Source organism: Heptranchias perlo, chromosome 34, assembly GCF_035084215.1.
Source record: "Heptranchias perlo isolate sHepPer1 chromosome 34, sHepPer1.hap1, whole genome shotgun sequence".
NCBI lineage: Eukaryota > Metazoa > Chordata > Chondrichthyes > Hexanchiformes > Hexanchidae > Heptranchias > Heptranchias perlo.
Window position 1 is genome coordinate 1,290,991 of NC_090358.1, and position 26,442 is coordinate 1,317,432.

General features: G+C 46.6%; 1 protein-coding gene across 7 annotated transcripts in view; it reads left to right on the top strand.

The window, feature by feature from the left end:
• pde8a (phosphodiesterase 8A) overlaps window positions 1-9,047 on the top strand; it is a 136,022-nt gene extending 126,975 nt beyond the window's left edge. For 5 of the 7 annotated variants that reach the window (XM_067971232.1, XM_067971234.1, XM_067971233.1 and 2 more), the window contains 4 exons: window positions 1,667-1,805; window positions 4,828-4,995; window positions 6,223-6,352; window positions 8,161-9,047. In XM_067971232.1, coding sequence (XP_067827333.1) covers window positions 1,667-1,805; window positions 4,828-4,995; window positions 6,223-6,352; window positions 8,161-8,270 — 547 coding nt within the window. In that variant the 3' untranslated portion in view covers window positions 8,271-9,047. The other 2 variants (XM_067971237.1, XM_067971238.1) reach the window with 2 other exon arrangements.
• The last annotated feature ends 17,395 nt before the right edge of the window (window positions 9,048-26,442 follow it).

A 26,442-nucleotide genomic window follows, 5' to 3' on the forward strand; every position in this document is an offset into this window, starting at 1 on the left:
TGGAGGCTGCACAGCCAGTGATAGGCTCACTCTTTGACAGTCTGTACCCACTCTGGTCTGGTATAACCAAACACTAGCGTCGTCCTCGTGACCAGATCACTTGTGTTTGAGCCGTAGTTGTGACCAACGTTCACACTTTGTCAGGCTTGGCAAACCTGGGGACGGAGTGGGTGTGTAGGGAAATGTAAAGTAAGATCCCAGCCCCCACTCACAGAAAGATCAACGGAAAGAAAAGAAAGACGTGCATTTATACCATGCCTTTCACCACCTCGGGACGTCCCAACGCGCTTTATAGCCAATGAAGTGCATTTTTTTTTAAGTTTAGTCACTGTTGTAGTGTAGGGAAATGTGGCAACCAATTTGCGCAGAGCAAGATCCCAAACAGCAATGAGATAAATGACTAGATAATTTTACGTGATGTTGGTTGAGGGTAAATTTATCATGGAGATGTCCACCTCACTGACTTACGACAACTGGATAAAAGTCAGGGTCTGAAAATGAATTATTACAGATTTAGAAAAGTGGTTAAATAATTGGAGGGGTGTTTAAATGGAGCTGAGGAAGGATTGGATATTTTGGTTTACATTTCCTGACTGGTTCTGGACCTGTACAAATTTTTAACACATTTGGACTTGATTCCTGTTTTGCACTTTAACCCGTTTGTGCTTTGATCCAGCTGTTAACCAATTTAGTCCAGGTGCTTTAAACATTCACATAGGCACAGAAAATGTGCCCCATAACAAGGGGAGCTGGCTGGAAGGAGCCACTGAACCCATTGTCTGAGGGAGTTGAGTTAACGGCAGTAGAGAAACAGCCACTAATTGAGTCGAGTGGCACTGTGTCTCTCACAGTTGGCCTTGCGAGTCCCAGTTGCAGTTGCCTCCTTCCAGATCAGTTGAAATAACTGATTGAATAGAGCCTGTTAACCTCGTCCTCCCAGTGATCTCATGGCAATCAGCTGTTGATTTTTTTTTCCTTGTACTTTTGGCCATTGGGTAGAACTGGCCAGAGCTGCATTTCTTTAAATTGACCAGTTCAAATTAGGGACTGTTGTGATTTACTCTTGGATGCAGACTTGATCTCCAGACTCAACTATTCCAATGCTCTCCTGGTCGGCCTCCCATCTTCCACTGTCTGTAAACTTGAGCTCATCCAAAACTCTGCTGCCCTATATCCTAACTCACACCAAGTCCCGTTCACCCATCACCCTTGTGCTCACTGACCTACGCTGGCTCCCAGTCCAACAAAGCTTCGAATTTAAAATTCTCAACCTTGTGTTCAAATCACTCCCTGGCCTCGCCCCTCCCTATCTCTGAAACCTCCTCCAGCCCTACAACCCTCCGAGAAATCTGTGTTCCTCCATCTCTGGCTTCTTGTGCATCTCCCACTCCTTCTGCCCCATCTTTGGCGGCCGTGCCTTCAGCCATCCAGGCTCTAAGCTCTGGAATTCCCTCCCTAAACTTCTCTGCCTCTCTCCTTTTTAAGATACTGTTTAAAACCTATCTTTGCCCAAGCTTTTAGTCACCTGTCCTAATGTCGTTGTCTTTGATTCGGTGTCTTGTTACGCTCCTGTGAAGCGTCTTTGAATGTTTTCCTATTTTAAAGGCACTATATAAATGCAGGTTTGTTATTGACTTGAGAATGAATGTTTGTTTTTTTTGGGCAGGAACGAGTACCGGACACTCCGACAAGCTATCATCGACATGGTCCTTGCGACCGAGATGACAAAGCACTTTGAACACGTCAACAAATTTGTAAACAGCATCAACAAGCCTTTGGCAGCACTGGAGGAGAACAGCTCTGAGGTAAGTGTAGTGAAACATTCTGTAACAGATCACAAGGAACAGCACTAGGTGTTCAACACCTGATTAAATCATGGGATCACAATATAATGCACAGCAAATTAAAGGGCATTTCTTAAATTATTGGAATCTAAAGGGTTAATGCATTGGGAAAATAAAAACTAAAAACCAAGCTTGCCAGGTTGATTTCAGGACGAGGGTCAGAGCTCCACTCAAGTAATTCTCAATTTACTGCATTACTGGAATGTTTAAACCCCAGTTTAACGGCTGGTGGGGATGATGTGTGTGTACTTGTGTAATAGGTGTGCGCACGGTTACGTGGGAGGGGTTAACAGGTAGGGGAAGTCGTACAGATTAGGTGGCGGACAGGTGACCTGCTCCCAGGTACCTAACAGGTGTTGCTGTCTAACAACAGCTGGAAAGTATCGGCAGCAGCTGGGCTGTTTTACTGATCCTGTTTGGTCTTCCCTTCCCTCAAATTGTAACATGGAAATGAGCAAAGTTACCATTTGTTTATGTGGGAAATCCTCAGAGACCCACTCAGTGTCTTTGCACCACTCTGTGTTTGGGACTGTGACGCTCGGTTCTGGTAGGGGAGTGTTAGAGGGGGCTGCAGTTGTGCAACTTTGTGAGTTGTTGAGATGCGTGGAAGTGAATGTGGGAATAATTCAAAACTTGATTCAGTTTCTGCAGCAAATTGTCAAATGAGGATTTTACAACAAACTACTCTTAAACCCCCTGCCCCTGAAAAAAAAAGAACAATTTCTGCCCAGATGTTTGTAAATGTTTGTACCATCCCGTGCTAATCATCCAATGCATCCATTGGGCTTCAGGCTTTGTGGAATAAAAGCTTTCATTGACTGCGTTAACTTGGGAATGGGATACTTTCTGATCACATGTTCCTCACGTCCCTGCCACTGGAGAGAGTCATCTCGGCTCAGGCAGTGGCAGTTCTCCAGTTTTCCTGAGCAGATTCTACTTTGTGTGAACACTATATGGTGATGTGGAATCTACACGATTAACCCCGTCATTAGCACTGGTCTGGGTTTGAGCTTTAAACGGCTGTACTCTGGGTTAGGGTTAGTGTTGTCTGTCCAGATGTTGATGGACTGGCTGTAAATTTTCTAAAATGTAAGAATAGAATTTTTTAGTCTTTAGTTGCTATGGATTTTCAAAAGAAATATCCAAGCCATGACTCCCCCCTCTGCCCGGTCACTAACGTTCTGTGTTCAGCTAAAGACTCGTAAAAACACTGTCTTCCTTCCCCCACCGCCTCCTCAGCCAATCTCTGCCCACTTTGGAGACCCTACCCCCTCCTGCTCACCCACGCCCATGGAGACCCTCCTCCCCCCCCCCCCTCCCCCAGGGAGACCCTCGGCCCCTCCCCCCCCACTGCCACTTCCCCTCTCCAACCCCCCTCCCCAAGGGAGACTCTCCCCTCCCTGGACCAGTGACAGTTAAACGCTGCGAGATTGGGTCCCATAAAAGGCATCGCCGGCTGTAGAATGTTACAAGCGGCCTGAATCTTTCACACCACAGTGAGGAATCTTCTGCTCGAGGACTTCAAATAATCCCAACGTCGGTGATCAAAGGCGATTTATATGTTAAATATTTACCAAAATGCTAGATTTTTAAATTTCTAAATTACATTGTTGGACATTTTATCTGACTTGGCACAGACCTGGGACTGTCCCCTCCCCCAGTGAGGCTCACAGACCAGGCACCGTCCCATTCCCTCTCCCCCAGTGAGGCTCACAGACCAGGCACTGTCCCATTCCCCCTCCCCCAGTGAGGCTCACAGACCAGGCACTGTCCCATTCCCCCTCCCCCAGTGAGGCTCACAGACCAGGCACTGTCCCATTCCCCCTCCCTCAGTGAGGCTCACAGACCAGGCACTGTCCCATTCCCTCTCCCCCAGTGAGGCTCACAGACCAGGCACCGTCCCATTCCCCCTCCCCCAGTGAGGCTCACAGACCAGGCACCGTCCCATTCCCCCTCCCCTAGTGAGGAATAGATACTCCCCTGCTATTCCCCCTTCAAGTATCTATTGAATTCCCTTTTGAAAGTTATTATTGAATCTGCTCCCACCGCCCTTTCAGGCAGTGAATTCCAGATCAGAACGACTCGCTGTGTGAATTTATTTTTTTCCTCGGATCGCCTCTGGTTCTTTTGCCAATTACCTTTAAGTGACTGTGTCAAGTTTTGTCTAACACTCCTGTGAAGCGCCTTGGGATGTTTTACTATGTTAAAGGCGCTATATAAATGCAAATTGTTGCTGTTCAACAGTGTGATGATAAACCTGACTTATCCATCACAGAGAGTCCCAATTCCTCATTTACTTCTGGTGATTTGAATTAAGTTTAAAAAGTCTGGACATAAAAAGCTGGTATCAGTAAAAGTGACCATGTAACTAACTGGCTGTCAGATTGTTATAAGAATCTTTGGGGAAGGAACGCTGCTGTCCTTCCCCGGTCTGGTTCTATATGTGACTCTTAACTGCCTCTAAAGTAGCCTAGAATGCCTCAAACTGCGGCAAAGAATAACACCTTCACCACACAGACTGCAGCGGATCGAGAAAGCCCATCACCACCTTCTCAGGACAACGAGAGACAGGCAATAAATGCTGGCCTTAGTGACGCCCACATCTTTTGAATGACTTTGGTTACGTCCGCTTCTTCAATGAGGACATCATTCCCAGACGTTGGGGAGGCCCTTTGGTTCGCTTTGAACTTTTCCACATACTTTCTCCAGCCGAACACGAGAGGCAGCTCCCATAGAAGCCTGCTCTCCCTATAAACACATTGTTCGGTTGGCATTTAAACTAAGAAATCAGACTTGTATCTTTGCTCTTCCCTCAGTTTCAGAAACTATCTCAGCAACCAGTGAAGCAGGATGAGCGTTAGAATACAAAGCTCGGCTATAATATAACTCCCATCCGCCCAGTCCTCATGCTTTGAGTGCTGCCTCTTTTTCTTGGCTCAGTGCTGTGAAGCCCTCTCTCTCTCTCTCATTGCTTCCGTTACAGAATGGTAGCAGCGATGAAGATTCGTCTAATACCATCCTCACCTCCGCTGAAAACCGAATTCTGATCAAACGTATGTTAATTAAATGCGCGGATATTTCCAACCCCTGTCGTCCCTTGGACCTCTGTATCGAGTGGGCCGGGCGTATCTCAGAGGAGTACTTTGCTCAGGTGAGATGCTGAATTTTTAATTTACTTTCTCCCCGGGTCCTTAAAAGCATCGATTATATTAAAATATAGTAAATTGGGAATAGCAATGGCAGTTGTTGTGAAGTACAAACTTTAATTACAAGAAGTCTGACTCTGGTCCTTTTGTATCTCTTCTCCCTGTCCAGCCACTCCTCCGCCTTCACTGACAGTGATTCAGCCATCTCACCCCCCCTACCCCACAAGGACACTCTCCCTTAGCCCCTCCCTCTTGCTAACTCCCTCCCTTCAATTCCGACCCTGCATGCAGTCACTACCTAGCTCCTCTACTGTTCGCCAACTGTTCTGGCCTCTGAATTTCCTCGGGACATCTTGCATTAAGGCAATATACAGATACAAGTAAAAAGATTTTTAATTGTTTATTTTTTATGCTTTTTCCCCACTGTTTTTGCAAACTTTTTTTTTGAAAAAAAATCTAAAACTGTAAGAGTGTCATAAAGAAAAGCAGCCGAATTCCAGTAACCTGCTTCAACTCCTTCGAACCTTATTACAGGGCTGATCGCATCAACGCAAATCACGATACTCCCCACATTTCTTCAATCAACTGTTATCAACACCCTTTTTCAGTGTCCGTTCCCGTTGCTAACTAGTCATTGCGTTTTGAAAGTGTGCCTTTTGGTGCTTTTCTGTTTGGGGAGGGAATTCCTCCCATTGGAGAGATTCCTCAGCCAGGAAAGCACCTGCCTCTTCCACCCCAGTTCCTGCCATGCCTCCTATGGCCAGCTTGACTCACCTGCCAACTTGTTATAGTAGAGAGGAGAACCAAGAGGTCTGTAGCCTGTGACTGGCAAAGTGCACAGCGCCAAAGGGCTGTGCCATGAATTGGACAGGCTGACCTCTGGACTGGCGCCATGTTTCTCTTGCCCCAATTCCCAGGCCTGTGCCAACCCTCTTCATGATCCATCCTCCACGGGGTGTCAGAGAGTTGACCAGGTGACTGCTCCGACCCTGGCATGTCTCATTTCTACTTTGTCCCTCCCTGTGGCGAATTAGCTGCCCTTGGCTCAGCTCCACTGAGATCGAAACCCCTCTGGGTTGAGAGACCGCATTCTACCAGAGTGCGCTGAGCAGTGAATTCGATGGCCGCCATGTTCCTGTATATATTTTATTCTTTGACATGCAAGATGTTATCGAGATCAGTTGAGGTCTTTCATTCTGTTCTCTGGTCTCTAAACCTTTGTCTCTTTCCAGACCGATGAGGAGAAGCAACAAGGGTTACCTGTGGTAATGCCAGTGTTTGATAGAAATACCTGCAGCATTCCCAAGTCTCAAATCTCCTTCATTGATTACTTTATAACAGATATGTTTGATGCCTGGGACGGTAAGCCTTTCATTTTTCTTTATCAGACCTTCCCCTCTCATCAAAAATTGTAAATATGGTCCATCGTTCAAAAGATAATATGACAGTCATTAAAATTAATTAAACTGCTCTGATAGTCCTTTACTGATCATTACTTTTATTCTTTGCAATATTTTGAGTCCTTCGCAAATCCGATTTGCCATCTTATTTCGCTCCCCCTATTTTACAGTCTCTCGTCCCTTCTCTTCCTCCTCTGAAAGTGCTGATTGTTGCAGAGATCCAGTTCTGAGATGTCCACAGGCCTCCTGCAGGTCCACTTAAAGGGAGCGTCACATCAATCCTGAAGGCAGTCCGCCTGACCTGGTTTTCAGTGTCTGCACACAGTCACAGGGCAGCAGGACCTTGGGCTGAGGTTTCACCCTCTAGCCCAGCACCCCTCACGCTGCTGCCCCAGATCAGCTAACTCTGCACAGACCATAGATTAAACCTCTGGTCTTTACGGCTCTGTTCCACACCAGGTGATGCATTTACACATCGGAAGAACTGCTGAATCCAACAAACGGGGAGAGGGTTACAGAAGTGTTCCTGTTTACCTGGTATGTACTTGTACATACAGGAGTCGGTATTGAGACAGACATCATACTGACTGGAGTAAATGTTACCAGTCAGTGATGCTTTGGTCCTCCACTTAAACCCCATTTGCAGCTTGTTTTTTCTCTGGTACACAGTTTCAAGGCAGCGATCGCTCTGTCACCTTGTGCATACAGCTGTTCTTTCTCTCTGTCTATCGTTAAAGCACTCACTGCATTATATAGGATTTTACAGCACAACAACAGGCCATTCTGCCCAACCAGTTTATGCTCCACATGAGCCTCTTCCCACTCTATTTACTTTATCTCACCCTAACAGCATGTACTTCTATTCCTTTCTCCCTCGTGAGTTTATCCAGCTTCCCCTTAAATGTATCTCTGTTGCAACCACAAGGAGTGGTTGAGGTGAGTGAGTCCCACATTGTAACACTCTCTGGGTAAAGAAGTTTCTCCTGAATTCCTTATTAGATTTATTAGTGACTATCTTATATTTATGACTCCTAGTTTTGGTCTCCCCCACAAGTGGAAATATCTTCTCCACATCTACCCTATCGAACCCGTGCATAATTTTAAAGACCTCTATCAGGTCACCTCTCAGGAGCATAAGAACAGGAGGAGGCCATTCAGCCCCTCGAGCCTGTTCTGCCATTCAATGAGATCACGGCTGATCTGTGACCTAACTCCATATACCCGCCTTAGCCCCATATCCCTTAATACCTTTGGTTAACATCAATCTCAGATTTAAAATTAACAATTGAGCTAGCAACAATTGCCGTTTGCGGAAGAGAGTTCCAAACTTCTACCACCCTTTGTGTGTAGAAATGTTTCCTAACTTCACTCCTGAAAGTCCTGGCTCTAATTTTTATGCTATGTCCCCTAGTGCTAGGCTCCCCAACCAGCAGAAATAGTTTCTCTCTATCTCCCCTATCAGTTCCCCTTAATATCTTATAAACTTTGATCAAATCACCCCTTAATCATCATAATTCCAGGGAATACACCCTAGTTTGTGTAATCTCTTGTAATTTAACTTTTGGAGTCCAGATATCACTCTAGTAAATCTACACTGCACTCCCTCCAAGGCCAATATGTCCTTCCTAAAGTGCGGTGCCCAGAACTGAACACAATCTCCAGTACTCTCTCTCTTCTCTTTTCTAGAAAAAAGAGACCCAGTCTATTCAGTCTTTCCTGATAGTTGATTTATCGATTTGAGTCTTCACTTTTTTTTATTTCTGATTGTAGCGTTTGCTGACTTGCCCAATTTGATCCAGCACTTGGCGACTAACTTCAAATATTGGAAGAGTCTGGATGAAGAGAAGCTGCGGTCTCTCCGTCCTCCTCCTGAGCAGTGACCAGGCCACCAGCTGCCCGAATACATTATCACACTCATCGCCATTTGGACAATTTCTGCACTGCTTTCTGTTGGGTTTCTCCGTAATGAGGCAAAACCAAATGGGACGTCCCAAGGGGAATATGTAAGCGGGAAGGGACGCCTTGCTCCTACTTGACTGTGTTTTTGGAATTTTTTACACTGGATTGGCTCTGTGTAATCCAGCTCCAGTGTTACTTTGTCCAGCAAGACTGGCGAAAAAGAATGGTTTGTGTGTGAACCTCACAACCAGCTGCTGCAGAAATCTGCTATGCATTTTTAAAAACTCTGTCTAACAGTATACCTGCTTCCTTACAATGTTGGGAATGTACTGGGTATCTGCGTGTTTGTCTTGGTCCTTTATCATGGAACAGTTTGGGCCAGAGGTTGTCTGATCACCTGCACAGAGACACCCACAAAACAAACCTGCACCACCAAGAAATGCAAGATGTCACGAAGGGAACCTCAGTGTTTAGTAAAAAATATCCTGTTTATTTTTCAGATCTGAAGGAAGAGGCACTCGGCCCTGAGCACTACTGATCCTAGGTTATAGTTTGAAGAAAAAATATATAAATATGAATCTAGGAGCAAATGTTTTTAAAAAAAAAGCTTTTCAAACATGATCATTAGCCATTACGATTTAGATGATCTGTTTATTTATTTTGTTAGATGTTTAATATTTTCTATGAATTTATATAAATACTAAAAAAAAGCCAAAGCCAACTTTCAAAGTATAACATAAATTGACATGATTCATACACATTGATGTACAGACCTTTTTATTTTCATAATGCAAATACAGAATATTCTAGAACGAACCTTTCTATTGCACTTTATGGATAGATGGACCTGTTTAGCTGTTGTCTGTTAGTGTGGGTTTGTATTATTAGGAGGCATTGATACCTGCATGCTGTCCTGAACTGTGCTAACACCAGGTCACCCTTTGCCCTCTAAACTTCTATAGGATGACGTGTGATCTATCAGAATGGAATCAGCAGTAGTTATACCGCACAGTTCCACCAGCTTCTGCGAGTGTGGTTTTTCCACAGATTTAGTAGCTGTATTTTTCCCAGCTGGGAATGTTTCACAATTCTGCCTTATTTTATACAATATTTATATAATACATTCCAATCTAGAAATGGAAAGAATATCTGATTTATTTTTTACTCTAGATAACAAAGATTTTTATTTATTGGAGTTGTATATCTTGCAGTCTGTTAGTTCCTCACAATTAACATTATAAGTGACCGAGCTTCCTTGCCACTGGTTAAACCAATTTGACCCGTTTTTTCCTTCCCCCATTCTCTGGCCAGTCAGTGAAATCTGATAACCAGTAATGTACTTTTCTTGTATCTCCTCTTTAGGCCAAGTGATTTAGGAGCCAACATCCCTCGACGAATTGTGTAAATTTCTACCTGGTGCAGTACAGTTTGCTGCTGGAGTCCCAGAATTTAACAAATCCGAGCAATAGAAAGAATGAACAAACTTTCATTTACGTAGCGCCTTTCACATCCTCAGGACGTCGCAAAGCCTTTACAGCCAATGAAGTACGTTTGAAGTGTGATCACTGTTGTAATGTAGGAAACGCGGCAGCCAATTTGTGCACAGCAAGATCCCACAAACGACGACGTGATAATGATCTGATCTGTTTTAGTGATGTTGGTTGAGGGATAAATGTTCGCTAAAACTCTGGGGACAACTCCTCTGCTCTTCTTCAAAATAGTGTTGTGGGATCTTTTACATCCACCTCAGAGGGCATACGAGGCCTGAGTTTAATGTTTCATCCAAAAGACGGCACCTCCGACAGTGCAGCACTCCCTCAGTAATGCGCTGGATTTTGTGCTCAAGTCGCTGGAGCAGGACTTGAACCTACTCGGGCTCCGGGGCGAGGGCGGCGCCCGCTCGGGCTCCGGGGCGAGGGCGGCGCCCGCTGGGGCTCCGGGGCGAGGGCGGCGCCCGCTGGGGCTCCGGGGCGAGGGCGGCGCCCGCTGGGGCTCCGGGGCGAGGGCGGCGCCCGCTGGGGCTCCGGGGCGAGGGCGGCGCCCGCTGGGGCTCCGGGGCGAGGGCGGCGCCCGCTCGGGCTCCGGGGCCGACACAATAAGAAATCATTTGTCCTACTGATTTTACCTGTGGGTGGTCCTGCTTACTGATTGGCTCTCAGCTGTCCTTTCCATTGCTGTCACTAGAATTTCAGTAAGAGTGTAATTGTGAGAAGGGAACAGATTCACACCATCAACATTTGAGAATCTAGCAGTGCAATTACACATTAGGGTATTTTGTTGACCTCTTGTTTTCTTAGGAAACAACATTAATCCTGATAAACACATTCCAGGCAAGGAAAGACGGATTTTCAGATGTTGGAGGGTTCCAAGTATCTTCTAGGTCTTCCCAGCAGGCCAAGGTCGTCTTTGGATGCTCGGAATTGCACAATTCTCTTCCCTAGTTTGGAAGTTTGACTCTTTTTCAGTTGGGGTTTTCTTGTTCCCCACAGATTGATCTCGAGAAAACATCCCATTGTAAAGGAATATAATGCTGAGGAAGATCAGTTGGTATCAGAAAAATCATTAACTCTTCAATATCCTGACTATCTCAATCTTCAGTACTCGGCTAAATCAGATGTCATTTGGCAGCCATTTTGGCTATTTTTTTATTTGTCCATGGGATGTGGGTGTCGCTGGCGAGGCCGGCATTTATTGCCCATCCCTAATTGCCCTCGAGAAGGTGGTGGTGAGCCGCCTTCTTGAACCGCTGCAGTCCGTGTGGTGAAGGTTCTCCCACAGTGCTGTTAGGAAGGGAGTTCCAGGATTTTGACCCAGCGACGATGAAGGAACGGCGATATATTTCCAAGTCGGGATGATGTGTGACTTGGAGGGGAACGTGCAGGTGGTGTTGTTCCCATGTACCTGCTGCTCTTGTCCTTCTAGCTGGTAGAGGTCGCGGGTTTGGGAGGTGCTGTCGAAGAAGCCTTGGCGAGTTGCTGCAGTGCATCCTGTGGATGGTGCACACTGCAGCCACAGTGCGCCGGTGGTGAAGGGAGTGAATGTTTAGGGTGGTGGATGGGGTGCCAATCAAGCGGGCTGCTTTATCTTGGATGGTGTCGAGCTTCCTGAGTGTTGTTGTAGCTGCACTCATCCAAGCCAGTGGAGAGTATTCCATCACACTCCTGATTTGTGCCTTGTAGATGGTGGAAAGGCTTTGGGGAGTCAGGAGGTGAGTCACTCGCCGCAGAATACCCAGCCTCTGACCTGCTCTCGTAGCCACAGTATTTATATGGCCGGTCCAGTTAAGTTTCTGGTCAATGGTGACCCCCAGGATGTTGATGGTGGTGGATTCGGCGATGGTAATGCCGTTGAATGTCAAGGGGAGGTGGTTGGACTCTCTCTTGTTGGAGATGGTCATTGCCTGGCACTTGTCTGGCGCGAATGTTACTTGCCACTTATCAGCCCAAGCCTGGATGTTGTCCAGGTCTTGCTGCATGCGGGCTTGGACTGCTTCATTATTTGAGGGGTTGTGAATGGAACTGAACACTATGCAATCATCAGCGAACATCCCCATTTCTGACCTTATGATGGAGGGAAGGTCATTGATGAAGCAGCTGAAGATGGTTGGGCCTAGGACACTGCCTTGAGGAACTCCTGCAGCAATGCCCTGGGGCTGAGATGATTGGCCTCCAACAACCACTACCATCTTCCTTTGTGCTAGGTATGACTCCAGCCACTGGAGAGTTTTCCCCCTGATTCCCATTGACTTCAATTTTACTAGGGCTCCTTGGTGCCACACTCGGTCAAATGCTGCCTTGATGTCAAGGGCAGTCACTCTCACCTCACCTCTGGAATTCAGCTCTTTTTGTCCATGTTTGGACCAAGGCTGTAATGCAGTCTGGAGCCGAGTGGTCCTGGCAGAACCCAAACTGAGCATCGATGAGCAGGTTATTGGTGAGTAAGTGCCGCTTGATAGCACTGTCAACGACACCTTCCATCACTTTGCTGATGATTGAGAGTAGACTGATGGGGGCGGTAATTGGCCGGATTGGATTTGTCCTGCTTTTTGTGGACAGGACATACCTGGGCAATTTTCCACATTGTCGGGTAGATGCCAGTGTTGTAGCTGTACTGGAACAGCTTGGCTAGAGGCGCAGCTAGTTCTGGAGCACAAGTCTTCACTACAGCCAGGATGTTGTTGGGACCCATAGCCTTTGCTGTATCCAGTGCACTCAGCCGTTTCTTGATATCACGCGGAGTGCATCAAATTGGCTGTAGGCTGGCTTCTGTGATGGTGGGGATATCGGGAGGAGGCCAAGATGGATCATCCACTTGGCACTTCTGGCTGAAGATGGTTGCAAACGCTTCAGCCTTGTCTTTTGCACTCACATGCTGAATTCTGCCATCATTGAGGATGGGGATGTTTGCAGACCCTCCTCCTCCTGTTAGTTGTTTAATTGTCCACCACCATTCATGACTGGATGTGGCAGGACTGCAGAGCTTTGATCTGATCCGTTGGTTGTGGAATCGCTTAGCTCTGTCTATAGTATGTTGCTTCCGCTGTTTAGTATGCATGTAGTCCTGAGTTGTAGCTTCACCAGGTTGTCACCTCATTTTTAGGTACGCCTGATTCTGCTCCTGGCATGTTCTTCTACACTCCTCATTGAACCAGGGTTGATCCCCAGGCTTGTTGGTAATGGTAGAGTGAGGAATATGCCGGGCCATGAGGTTACAGATTGTGCTGGAATACAATTCTGCTGCTGCTGATGGCCCACAGCGCCTCATGGATGCCCAGTTTTGAGCTGCTAGATCTGTTCTGAATCTATCCCATTTAGCACGGTGGTAGTGCCACACAACACGTTGGATGGTGTCCTCAGTGTGAAGACGGGACTTCGTCTCCACGAGGACTGTGCGGTGGTCACTCCTACCAATACTGTCATGGACAGATGCATTTGCGACAGGTAGATTGGTGAGGACGAGGTCAAGTAAGTTTTTCCCTCGTGTTGGTTCATTCACCACCTGCCGCAGGCCTAGTCTGACAGCTATGTGCTTCAGGACTCTGCCAGCTTGGTCAGTAGTGGTGGTACCGAGCCACTCTTGGTGATGGACATTGAAGTCCCCCACCCAGAGTACATTCTGTGCCCTTGCTACCCTCAGTGCTTCCTCCAAGTGGTGTTCAACATGGAGGAGGACTGATTCATCAGCTGAGGGAGGGCGGTAGGTGGTAATCAGCAGGAGGTTTCCTTGCCCATGTTTGACCTGATAACCATGAGATTTCATGAGGTCCAGAGTCAATGTTGAGGACTCCCAGGGCCACTCCCTCCTGACTGTATATCTCAGTGGGACAGGACATACCCAGGGATGTTGATGGAAGAGTCTGGGACATTAGAGGCACCTCACCTGATGCTGTCACTTTAAACCCCTGACACCAGCTTAAGATTTTAACTCTGCTTCCCATAGCCTTGGTCTGAGCCTGGGTCGTTATGTAACCATGGGTTTCTGAAACTCTTGGCTCGTGTCTTTTACTTGTTCAATGAACTTAAAGCTGCTCTAGTGAATTGGCCGTGCATTCAGCTCTCAGATCAACCCTTTTCTGGGGCAGATCTAGAATTATTTCTCTTCCAAGAGAATGTTGTCAGTTTTTTTTTCTACTATTGCATTTTGGAAATCATTGAATTCTTGTGTTTAGACTCTCCACAGCAGTGGGGTTGAAGGTTTATACAACCCACATTTATTTTGATAACTTTCAGATATGCTCACTTCTACACACCATAATACACATTCCACAAACCACAAAGTATTAGCATAATTGGGTGAAGATCGTGCAACTCAAAGCTACAGTGAGCAAAACCAGCTGAAGAGGGAGTGCCAAAGTACATAACTCCCCCTCCAGACACACAGTCCTGATGCCTGTGGAACATAAACCACCCTCTCGAGAGGAGGGTTATACACAGCATATCTCACTGCCCCATTATTGACTGATTGGGTAAGGACTAACATTGGTAACAGTTCCACTGATATCTCGTTCAGCGGTTTCTATCTGGAGCCGACCTGCCGAAATCCAGCTCTATATTTTATCACCTTTATGTTTCTATGGGGCCACTCCCTTGTCTGCAGAACCAGTTTTGCTGGGTCCCTAACCTGGCTGATTAGCAGCAGTTCATAGACAAATCTGGGGTGTGAATTAAATCTTGCTGCACACATTGTGACCCTAATGGATGCCCCTCACCTCACCACAGCTCGGTGCTTTTGAAAAACAAATCATTTTTTGGATGCTGTGATTGCTGGATCAGTAACCTGTATTATCAACTCATCCTAAAATCAATACATTGGTCATCAGATGAAGGGAGTAGAAACTGTTCATCAAAAAGTTAAATGTTTATCTCCTGTTAATGTTGCAACTGCTTCTTGACCAGGTTTGTTTGCTTGTTCTCGTTCTCTTTCTCACACTCGCTCGCTCGCTCGCTCTCTCTCTCTGTTTGCCTGTGTCTTTGTCTGTTTAGAGAGAGTTTTTTATTTTTACTCATCCATTTTGTTTCTTTAGTTGGACCAATGGGAGTATTGTACCAACAAATTGAGCCTGGAAAGGACCGTGTTCTGCCAGTTTCCGTTCAACAGTTGGCCTGTTCCCCATGTCTGGGCCTGAGTGTGGACGGATTCTTGAAGTCCTGAGTCCTGTTCAGTAATCAATCTCATTCTACAAGCCACTTGTTAACCAGCTGATTATTGACTGGAACTGTAAGCACATAAACCCTGGAATGAAAAAAGACTTCCAACATACTGCGTACAATTCGCATTGTGGGCTAAGTTAACCCCTTGACAGCTGCCAGTGCTGGGGGAACACTGGCATCTACCTGACAATGTGGAAAATTGCCCAGGTATGTCCTGTCCACAAAAAGCAGGACAAATCCAATCCGGCCAATTACCGCCCCATCAGCCTACTCTCAATCATCAGCAAAGTGATGGAAGGTGTCGTCGACAGTGCTATCAAGCGGCACTTACTCACCAATAACCTGCTCACCGATGCTCAGTTTGGGTTCCGCCAGGACCACTCAGCTCCAGACCTCATTACAGCCTTGGCTGGAGTCATACCTAGCACAAAGGAAGATGGTAGTGGTTGTTGGAGGCCAATCATCTCAACCCCAGGACATTGCTGCAGGAGTTCCTCAGGGTAGTATCCTAGGCCCAACCATCTTCAGCTGCTTCATCAATGACCTTCCCTCCATCATAAGGTCAGAAATGGGGATGTTCACTGATGATTGCAGTGTGTTCAGTTCCATTCGCAACCCCTCAGATAATGAAGCAGTCCATGCCTGCATGCAGCAAGACCTGGACAACATCCAGGCTTGGGCTGATAAGTGGCAAGTAACATTCGTGCCAGACAAGTGCCAGGCAATGACCATCTCCAACAAGAGAGAGTCTAACCACCTCCCCTTGACATTCAATAGCATTACCATCGCCGAATCCCCCACTATCAACATCCTGGGGGTCGCCATTGACCAGAAACTTAACTAGACCAGCCACATAACTACTGTGGCTACAAGAGCAGGTCAGGGGCTGGGTATTCTGCGGTGAGTGACTCACCTCCTGACTCCCCAAAGCCTTTCCACCTTCTACAGGCACAAGTCAGGAGTGTGATGGAATACTCTCCACTTGCCTGAATAAGTGCAGCTCCAACAACACTCAAGAAGCTCGACACCATCCAGGACAAAGCAGCCCGCTCGATTGGCACCCCATCCACCACCCTAAACATTCACTCTCTTCACCACTGGTGCACAGTGGCTGCAGCGTGTACCATCCACAGGATGCACTGCAGCAACTCGCCAAGGCTTCTTTGACAGCACCTCCCAAACCCACGATCTCTACCACAAAGGGCAGCAGGGACATGGGAACAACACCACCTTCTCAAGGGCAATTAGGGATGGGCAATAAATGCTGGCCTTGCCAGCGACACCCACATCCCATGAACGAATAAAAAAAACACTCTCCCTGGGCTGACCAGTTCCAGGCGTTCAGCCAGAGACTGACACTGAAACCACAGCAATGGTATGGTGGCTAAAACATGAATAGTTTTATGGATATAAAAACCCTAAACTAAAGTACTAACACGTTAACACTTCATCTGTAACCCCTTGTTCCTCTTTCTCTCCTCTCCATTGCGTGTGTGTAAATCATTGCTGTCCCGTCAAACACAGGAGGCTGTTGACAGGGACTCAGTGCAGCCCTGAGATAGCAAACTGTCGCCAGCAGGTGATGTGCACGGCCACGCACGTACAGCGATGTGCACAATGATGTACACCAAGAAAATCGAAATGTTTGACCAGCAAAGTATAGACTTTAAAAACTTTGTAGGAGAGGTGATGACGAGGTCAGCAGGGTTTCGTCCTTCAGATTGAGGTCATGTGCCTGTGTACAGGGACAGCTGTCAGAGGACTGCAGTGTCCAGCTTCTGCTACTTGGTTTAAGAGAAGGTTTGTTGAAGCCTTGGGAGCTCCTCGGCCTCAGGAATGAAGAGTTGACGATGAGCGATCTTCTGCAAACGGGTTAATCAAAGGTTAATGAAGGCCGAGTGTTAACTAGTTTCACTGGCCAGGTTTTCTCCTCTATTCTAACTAGAATTTCAGCAACTCTGAGCAAATGTATAAAAAACATAGAATAAAAAGAACTAAAGGTCACATTTTTTTAAAAGAGGGATATAGTGGTTAGTAAATTAACCTTTGGTTAAAACAGCCAGGAGTCCTGGGGGGATTAGTGACCATTTGAATCTCTCCTGAATTCTGAGCAAAGACACTGCTGTTTGATACTGAAAAACAAACAATCACGGAATAGAATCCCCAAAACACCAGTAAAATGGAATGAGACTGAATCAGTAACCATAAGCCAGTGGTACTGGTTACAGGGAGCAGCAACCCCTTCTTGTCTTAGAGGCAAGTTCACTGGTTTAACATTTTGATGAGGAAATAGATGGAGAATCAGAATGCAACCTCCAAAACCCCAGTAAAAATCTTTGAATCCCATGTCATGAAATTGGAATCAGACTTAATCACTCCCCCAATTATCAGGCATTCAATGGACAGACAGGTCCTAAGGAATGCACATGGCTAGGGATATGAGAACTAACCAGCCTGACACGTGGAACTGAAAGACATACTGACCACTCACAGAGCACAGGCCACACTTGCTGAAATAGCCTCTGCATCACAGTGTTATGAGGAAGGTGGGGCCCAGTTTTATTTGTGGAGCAGATGTTTCAAGGGACGCTGACTGGTGAACTGAACTCTGCAAATCGAGAGCACAAACCCACTGCTTTGATTTCAGACACTTTATTTTACAGGAGCAGATGCAAAGGGAGATTTTCCATTCGGGTGAGTGAGTGTGTAGCCGTCTCCCCGTGTTATATGCAAGAAACTGTACAATAACCAAAAGCAATTTGAGGGGTTGAAGAAATTAGAGAGGTCTGGGTTTATAACCTAGGCAACCACACTGTACCTGCCCTGACCGTGAATGCAAAGATCATCAAATTCTAAAATTCATCCAAAGGTACCAAGAAATTAACCCAGAGATGGGGAAAAGAGGTGGTTCATTACACGAGGGAAAAAATCTGCCCCAGGATAAGGCTTGAGTGTATAGTGTAGGACCTTTCAGTACACTGTGTAACTCCGCAGTAAATGTTTTGAAGTGTAAGGGAGCTATTTACTGGCTTAGTTCAGGTTAAAGAGGACCTGCAGCCTGTGCTCTGGAGAGATTTCTCATTTCCCATCAGAGGTAAAGTCCCTAGGTGTGGTAAGTACAGTACACCTGTTCAGCACCAGTTGATTGTTAGTTTAATGAGGCTATTATTGTTCACTCGAGGGTATCGAATGTGTGGTTTATAGCATTTATTTATCTAACAATTGGTGCCTGTTTCAGATTTCACAAGGCAGGTTATTGGCCCAGGGACGGATTCCAGAGCAGATTTCAGCCAGTCGAGTAGCGATTTCTTCAAATGATAACACCTGTCTTTTTTTCAACAATTACATTTTGATCTGATTGCCACAACAATTTTAGAGAGTGGATTAAAAGATGTAAATTACTCTTTGCCTTCCTCCCTCTTCCCCAGCTCACCACAGTCTGAGCCTAATGAGGCCACTTAATAGTAATTAACCAACCATGAGATCTGTCACTTGCCCAGAACTATTTCACCAATAATGGATGAATGAACTTGGGCCTAGGTGTGCTGTAACAATAGAGGGATGAGGCTGGCAGTGGTTTTGAGAGCAGTCCCAGCTCCATACTGCTGTGGTTTGTTGATTGTAATCCTATAACGAGGCTGCAATCTAACGATTATAACAGCAAAGACCCAGTGGCTCCACCAGATGCTGTGATTTCTCTCTCCACCATTGTAGGATAAGGAGATGTAAACTTCCCCATAGGAAACCTCCATCAGTATCACCATGCACAGCTGAAGTAATATCACATTGCTCTTTGTCTGTACACCTACATACATCTTGTATTTATTTTAAAAAGCTTTGTGCAACCTGAGGCTATGCCAGGTTATCTACACACTCCTGGAACTTGGCAACAATTTAAATGACTGAGATGCAGTGTTGGACCTGGCATTATCAGTAAACACACAAGGACCAATCGACATTCTCCAAATTGGTGTAATACAGATCTCGCATGATGAGTGCCAATAATGTATTTAATAACAGGACATAAACTGTATCTTCCACTGTCAGCCTGGCTATTGGTAACATTCCTCGTAAAGGTTTTGGGCTCAGGAGGCGTGCATATAATCGAGGATAAAGCTAGTCCTTCACTGACAGAATTGCAAATGTTACCCCCTTGTTCAAAAAGGGTCCAAGGATAAACCCAGCAACTACAGGCCGGTCAGTTTAACCTCGGTGGTGGGGAAACTTTTGGAAATGATACTCCGGGACAGAATTAACAGTCACTTGGATGAGTGTGGATTTGATTAGGAAAAGCCAGCACAGCTTTGTTAAAGGCAAATCGTGTTTAACTAACTTGATAGAGTTTTTTGGTGAGGTAACAGAGAGGGTAGATGAGGGCAATGCGGTTGATGTGGTGTATATGGACTTTCAAAAGGTGTTTGATAAAGTGCCGCACGGTAGGCTTATCAAGATTGCGGCCCATGGCTCCATAAAGGGGGCAGTAGCAACATGGATACGGAATTGGCTAAATGACAGGAAACAGAGAGTTGTGGTGAACGGTTGTTTTTCGGACTGGAGGGAGGTGTACAGTGGTGTTCCCCAGGGGTCAGTGCTGGGACCACTGCTTTTTTTGATATATATTAATCAGTTAGACTTGGGTGTACAGGGCACAATCTCCAAATTTGCAGATGACACAAAACTTGGAAGTGTAGTGAACAGTGAGGAGGATAGTGATAGACTTCAAGAGGATATAGACAGGCTGGTGGAATGGGCGGACACGTGGCAGATGAAATTTAACGCAGAAAAATGCAAAGTGATACATTTTGGTAGGAAGAACGAGGCGAGGCAATATAAACTACGGGTACGGTAGCTTAGTGGTTATGTTACTGGACTAGTAATCCAGAGGCCTGGACTAATAATCCAGGGTCATGAGTTCAAATCCCGCCACGGCAGGTGGGGAATTTAAATTCAATTAATTAAATAAAATCTGGAATTAAAATACTAGTATCAGTAATGATGGCCATGAAACTACCGGATTGTCGTAAAAACCCATCTGGTTCACTAATGTCCTTTAGGGAAGGAAACCTGCCGTCCTTACCCGGTCTGGCCTATATGTGACTCCAGACCCACAGCAATGTGGTTGATTCTTAATTGCCCTCTGAAATGGCCGAGCAAGCCACTCAGTTGTAAAATCTCGCTAAAAAAAGTCATAAGAATAAAACCGGACGGACCACCCGGCATCGGACCACTAGGCACCCGACACGACAAAGGCAAACCAAGCCCAGTCGACCCTGCAAAGTCCTCCTCACTAACATCTGGGGACTTGTGCCAAAATTGGGAGAGCTGTCCCACAGACTAGTCAAGCAACAGCCTGACATAGCCATACTCACAGAATCATACCTTTCAGCCAACATCCCAGACTCTTCCATCACCATCCCTGGGTATGTCCTGTCCCACCAGCAGGACAAACCCACCAGAGGTGGCGGAACAGTGATATACGGTCAGGAGGGAGTGGCCCTGGGAGTCCTCAACATTGACTCTGGACCCCATGAAATCTCATGGCATCAGGTTGTTTCTGTCTACTTAAAAGTCACTGGATGTCAAAGTATTAATTCTAAGTGAAGTGCTTTAGCTGTGATGAGGTGCTACACGGGTAAAGTTTTTTATAAAGCGGTCCTGTGAGAGAATAATCCTTCCTGTCCTGATTTTTGTTGGGTCAGGGTATTAAGGGATTATGGAGCTCAGGTGGATAAATGGAGTTCAGATACAGATCAGCAATGATCTAATTGAATGGCAGAATAGGCTCGAGGGGCTGAATGGCCTCCTCCTGTTCTTGTGTCTCAATTTTGTTCTTCACCTTGACTTTTAGAACACCTGTTGGACTTTAGGAAATTGAGAATGAGTCTTGGGAACATAGGAACAGGAGTAGGCCATTCAGCCCCTCGTGCCTGCTCCGCCATTTGATAAGATCATGGCTGATCTGTGATCTAACTCCATATACCTGCCTTTGGCCCATATCCCTTAATACCTTTGGTTGCCAAAAAGCTATCTATCTCAGATTTAAATTTAGCAATTGAGCTAGTATCAATTGCCGTTTGCGGAAGAGAGTTTCAAACTTCTACCACCCTTTGTGTGTAGAAATGTTTTCTAATCTCACTCCTTAAAGGTCTGCCTCTAATTTTTAGACTGTGCCCCCTACTCCTAGAATCCCCAACCAGTGGAAATAGTTTCTCCCTATCCACCCTTCGAAACTCCAGAGAATACAACCCCAGTTTGTGTAATCTTTCCTCGTAACTTAACCCTTGAAGTCCGGGTATCATTCTAGTAAACCTACGCTGCACTCCCTCCAAGGCCAATATGTCCTTCCGAAGGTGCGGTGCCCAGAACTGCTCACAGTACTCCAGGTGCGGTCTAACCAGGGTTTTGTATAGCTGCAGCATAACTTCTGCCCCCTTCTACTCCAGTCCTCTAGATATAAAGGCCAGCATTCCATTAGCCTTATTGATTATTTTCTGCACCTGTTCATGACACTTCAATGATCTATGTACCTGAACCCCTAAGTCCCTTTGGACATCCACTGTTTTTAACTTTTTACCATTTAAAAAGTCTTGAGTGAGTTCCTAGTTTCAGAACCCTAGATCTTATAGCTATCGGCACCATTGGAATCAAACGGAATCTCAGTTACAGATCCGAAATCTTACATATTGATTTTGGAATTAAAGGCTGTTGCTATCTCACCAAATGATCCAATCCATTGCTTCTATTGAATCCAGAACAGGCCTCAGCTGTTGTTAAACTCCTCTGCAGCCGCCGTGGTCTCCTTATCACAGTTACAAGCAGTTGGAGAGGCTTCGCAGCAATACAACCAAGTAAGGCCCCCACTCCCACCTGACAAAGAGTCAGATAATATGGACTCCAGAGGACAAGATAAATTGTACTGCCCACATACAAGGAGTGTTTTGGGCCAGCTTTATCTGCCAATGCACCAGCTGGATAATATAACTTAGCAACTCCAGTCAAATAAGGCCCCACACAAGGCTGCCTGGAAGGACTCCACTCAACAAGATTATTGCAGGAGGTCAGGGAGAGGAGATTTTCACCTTGTAACTTTTAAAAATAATTCACCAGCAGCAGGACTATTTTGCCTCGTGACTGAATTCCAACCCAACTTCAGAATGGTTCGTTTGATGATGAGTGTTTAAGATGATTAAAGGATTTGATAGGGTAGAGAGAGTGAAACTATTTCCTCTGGTGGGGGGAGTCCAGAACAAGGGGGCAGAACCTTAAAATTAGAGCCAGGCCGTTCAGGGGTGATGTCAGGAAGCACTTCTTCACACAAAGGGGAGTGGAAATCTGGAACTCTCTCCCCCAAAAAGCTGTTGAGGCCGGGGGTCAATTGAAAATTTAAAATCTGAAAGTAATAGATTTTTTTTTGGTAAGGATTTTAAGGATTACGGAACCAAGGCGGGTAAATGGAGTTAAGATACAAATCAGCCATGATCTAAGTGAATTGCGGAACAGCCTCGAGGGGCTGAATGGCCTCCTCCTGTTCCTATGATTTGCATGAATTGTGGGCGTGAAGGAGTCACATTCCGACTTTGAAATGATCCTGACGGGTTTTGTGGCCGTTGCTCGCTCCAGCCTTTCGTGTTTTTACAGGTTCCTTTCCCTCAGATTGCACCATCTTTTTCATTCCCAACCCCTCCATCCTTCTCGTCTCTCCAATGTTAGTATCAATTATACTGAATTTTAAGTTATCTAACCGAGAACTGAGGACCAGAAGCAGCCTGACTCCTCGGGCCCAAACCCCTTTCTCTGCAATATCAGTAATCAGAGGGGAAAACAAAATACCCACATCTGGTATATGCCCAGGTGTCAACCATAGGACAGCCGGAGGCCCCCCTCCCGGCCCGGGGACAGCCGGAGGCCCCCCTCCCGGCCCGGGGACAGCCGGAGGCCCCCTCTGACCTGATATTATTCCAGTTTTGCCTCTATATATAAACAACGCATTGCCGAAATATTCTTCCACAGATACTGACTTCCACACCAGCCTGCCAACTGTCTGCTTTGCTCTGGGACTGTTTTCATTGCCTCCTGATTTAGGGCTCCTGTCTGTGGTAACATCAGCTTCATGCAGTTGTAGCATTCGAGGAACACAGTGTTCAGCCAGAGCGGAGGCAAGCTCGTGTCTGTCGGGGTCTCAGTGACATCTCCGAGTGCATTGTTAGTTAAATTCATTACTTATTGCTGAGGTGTTTGCCCTAATGTGAAGAGCCAAGGACATTTTAATGTCCCCCCCCCCGGCCCCCAATCCTGAAGGTGCAGACTCTCTCTGGGGTTCAGTGGCACTGCCTGGAATCGTGCTAATGTCTGTGTGTGAGGTGGACAGCGAGAGTCAGCAACAACAACAACTTGCACTGATATTACACCTTTAACATAGAACAATCCCAAAGTGCTTCACAGAGATGTAACCATGATGAACTCGATTCTTTCCCCTCAGTCTGGTTCAGCAAACACTGAGTCGAATACACGGTTGCGGTTCAACAATAACTTTATTAGAGTCGAACTTGGAACTTGGTCTGCAGCATTGATCTGGACTCCCGATAGAGTCCCACCTATGCTGGCAAAGCAAGACAAAGAACATACAGAAAATACACACGTTTATACAGTTCAATAGGGGTTGGAACATTGTTAGCATGAGGGTCAATACCAATCATAAGCCTGGCATAGGTTGGCCATGAGGGGTTACCTCACTACAGGCCAATCATGGACAATACAGTTAGCTGATCACGCCGCAGTGACAGACATGGATGAATGTCTCTTCATCTCCGAGCTTGGAATGTTTTCCCCCAATCATCCCACATCCTTATCAGCTAACGTGGAATGGTCTCTGGCTTCACTAAGCTCATTATTTCTATTGATCACCCAGCTGCACAGAGACACCGACACCAAACTCCCTACTCCCTAATGGCAACATGTCAATGATGAGCATAAGCAGACCCCAACATCTAACGAGTTACTCATCTCACTATTAGCCTTGAAGGGGCCCATTGTTCTAACCCAGGCAGCTTCTAATTAACCCTTGCTTGTCCTATTACTACTTTTCTACTTTGCCACTTAGACATTCTCATTCTATACTTTGCCACTTAGACATTCTCATTCGTTAGACATTCTCAACCAGGGAATGGACCTGGGAGTCCTCAACACTGACTCCGGACCACATGAAATCTCATGGTCATCAGGTCAAACATGGGCAAGGAAACTTGCTGATTACCACCTACCGTCCTCCCTCAGCTGATGAATCAGTCCTCCTCCATGTTGAGCACCACTTGGAGGAAGCACTGAGGGTAGCAAGGGCACAAAATGTACTCTGGGTGGGGGACTTCAATGACCATCACCAAGAGTGGCTCGGTACCACCACTACTGACCGAGCTGGCCGAGTCCTGAAGAACATAACTGCCAGATTGGGCCTGTGGCAGGTGGTGAGTGAACCAACACCGGGGAAAAACTTACTTGACCTCGTCCTCACCAATCTACCTGTCGCAAATGCATCGGTCCATGACAGTATTGGTAGGAGTGACCACCGCACAGTCCTCGTGGAGACAAAGTCCCGTCTTCGCACTGAGGACACCATCCAACGTGCTGTGTGGCACTATCACCGTGCTAAATGGGATAGATTCAGAACAGATTTAGCAGCTCAAAACTGGGCATCCATGAGGCGCTGTGGGCCATCAGCAGCAGCAGAATTGTATTCCAGCACAATCTGTAACCTCATGGCCCGGCATATTCCTCATTCTACCATTACCAACAAGCCAGGGGATCAACCCTGGTTCAATGAGGAGTGTAGAAGAGCATGCCAGGAGCAGCACCAGGCGTACCTAAAAATGAGGTGCCAACCTGGTAAAGCTACAACTCAGGACTACATGCATGCTAAACAGCGGAAGCAACATGCTATAGACAGAGCTAAGCGATTCCACAACCAACGGATCAGATCAAAGCTCTGCAGTCCTGCCACATCCAGTCGTGAATCGTGGTGGACAATTAAACAACTAACAGGAGGAGGAGGGTCTGCAAACATCCCCATCCTCAATGATGGCAGAATTCAGCATGTGAGTGCAAAAGACAAGGCTGAAGCGTTTGCAACCATCTTCAGCCAGAAGTGCCAAGTGGATGATCCATCTCGGCCTCCTCCCGATATCCCCACCATCACAGAAGCCAGTCTTCAGCCAATTCGATTCACTCCACGTGATATCAAGAAACGGCTGAGTGCACTGGATACAGCAAAGGCTATGGGCCCCTACAACATCCCGACTGTAGTGCTGACGACTTGTGCTCCAGAACTAGCTGCCCCTCTAGCCAAGCTGTTCCAGTACAGCTACAACACTGGCATCTACCCGACAATGTGGAAAATTGCCCAGATTTGTCCTGTCCACAAAAAGCAGGATAAATCCAATCCGGCCAATTACTGCCCCATCAGTCTACTCTCAATCATCAGCAAAGTGATGGAAGGTGTCGTCGACAGTGCTATCAAGCGGCACTTACTCACCAATAACCTGCTCACCGATGCTCAGTTTGGGTTCCGCCAGGACCACTTGGCTCCAGACCTCATTACAGCCTTGGTCCAAACATGGACAAAAGAGCTGAATTCCAGAGGTGAGGTGAGAGTGACTGCCCTTGACATAAGGCAGCATTTGACCGAGTGTGGCACCAAGGCGCCCGAGTAAAATTGAAGTCAATGGGAATCGGGGAAAACTCTCCAGTGGCTGGAATCATACCTAGCACAAAGGAAGATGGTAGTGGTTGTTGGAGGCCAATCATCTCAGCCCCAGGACATTGCTGCAGGAGTTCCTCAGGGCAGTGTCCTAGGCCCAACCATCTTCAGCTGATTCATCAATGACCTTCCCTCCATCATAAGGTCAGAAATGGGGATGTGCGCTGATGATTGAACAGTCTTCAGTTCCATTCACAACCCCCCCGATAATGAAGCAGTCCGAGCCCGCATGCAGCAAGACCTGGACAACATCCAGGCTTGGGCTGATAAGTGGCAAGTAACATTCGCGCCAGACAAGTGCCAGGTAATGACCATCTCCCCTTGACATTCAATGGCATTACCATCACCGAATCCCCCACCATCAACATCCTGGGAGTCACCATTGACCAGAAATTTAACTGGACCAGCCACATAAATACTGTGGCTACAAGAGCAGGTCAGAGGCTGGGTATTCTGCGGCGAGTCACTCACCTCCTGACTCCCCAGAGCCTTTCCACCATCTACAAGGCACAGTTCAGGAGTGTGATGGAATACTCTCCACTTGCCTGGATGAGTGCAGCTCCAACAACACTCAAGAAGCTCAACACCATCCAGGAAAAAGCAGCCTGCTTGATTGGCACCCCATCCACCACCCTAAACATTCACTCCCTTCACCACCGGCGCACCGTGGCTGCAGTGTGTACCATCCACAGGATGCACTGCAGCAACTCGCCAAGGCTTCTTCGACAGCACCTCCCAAACCCGCGACCTCTA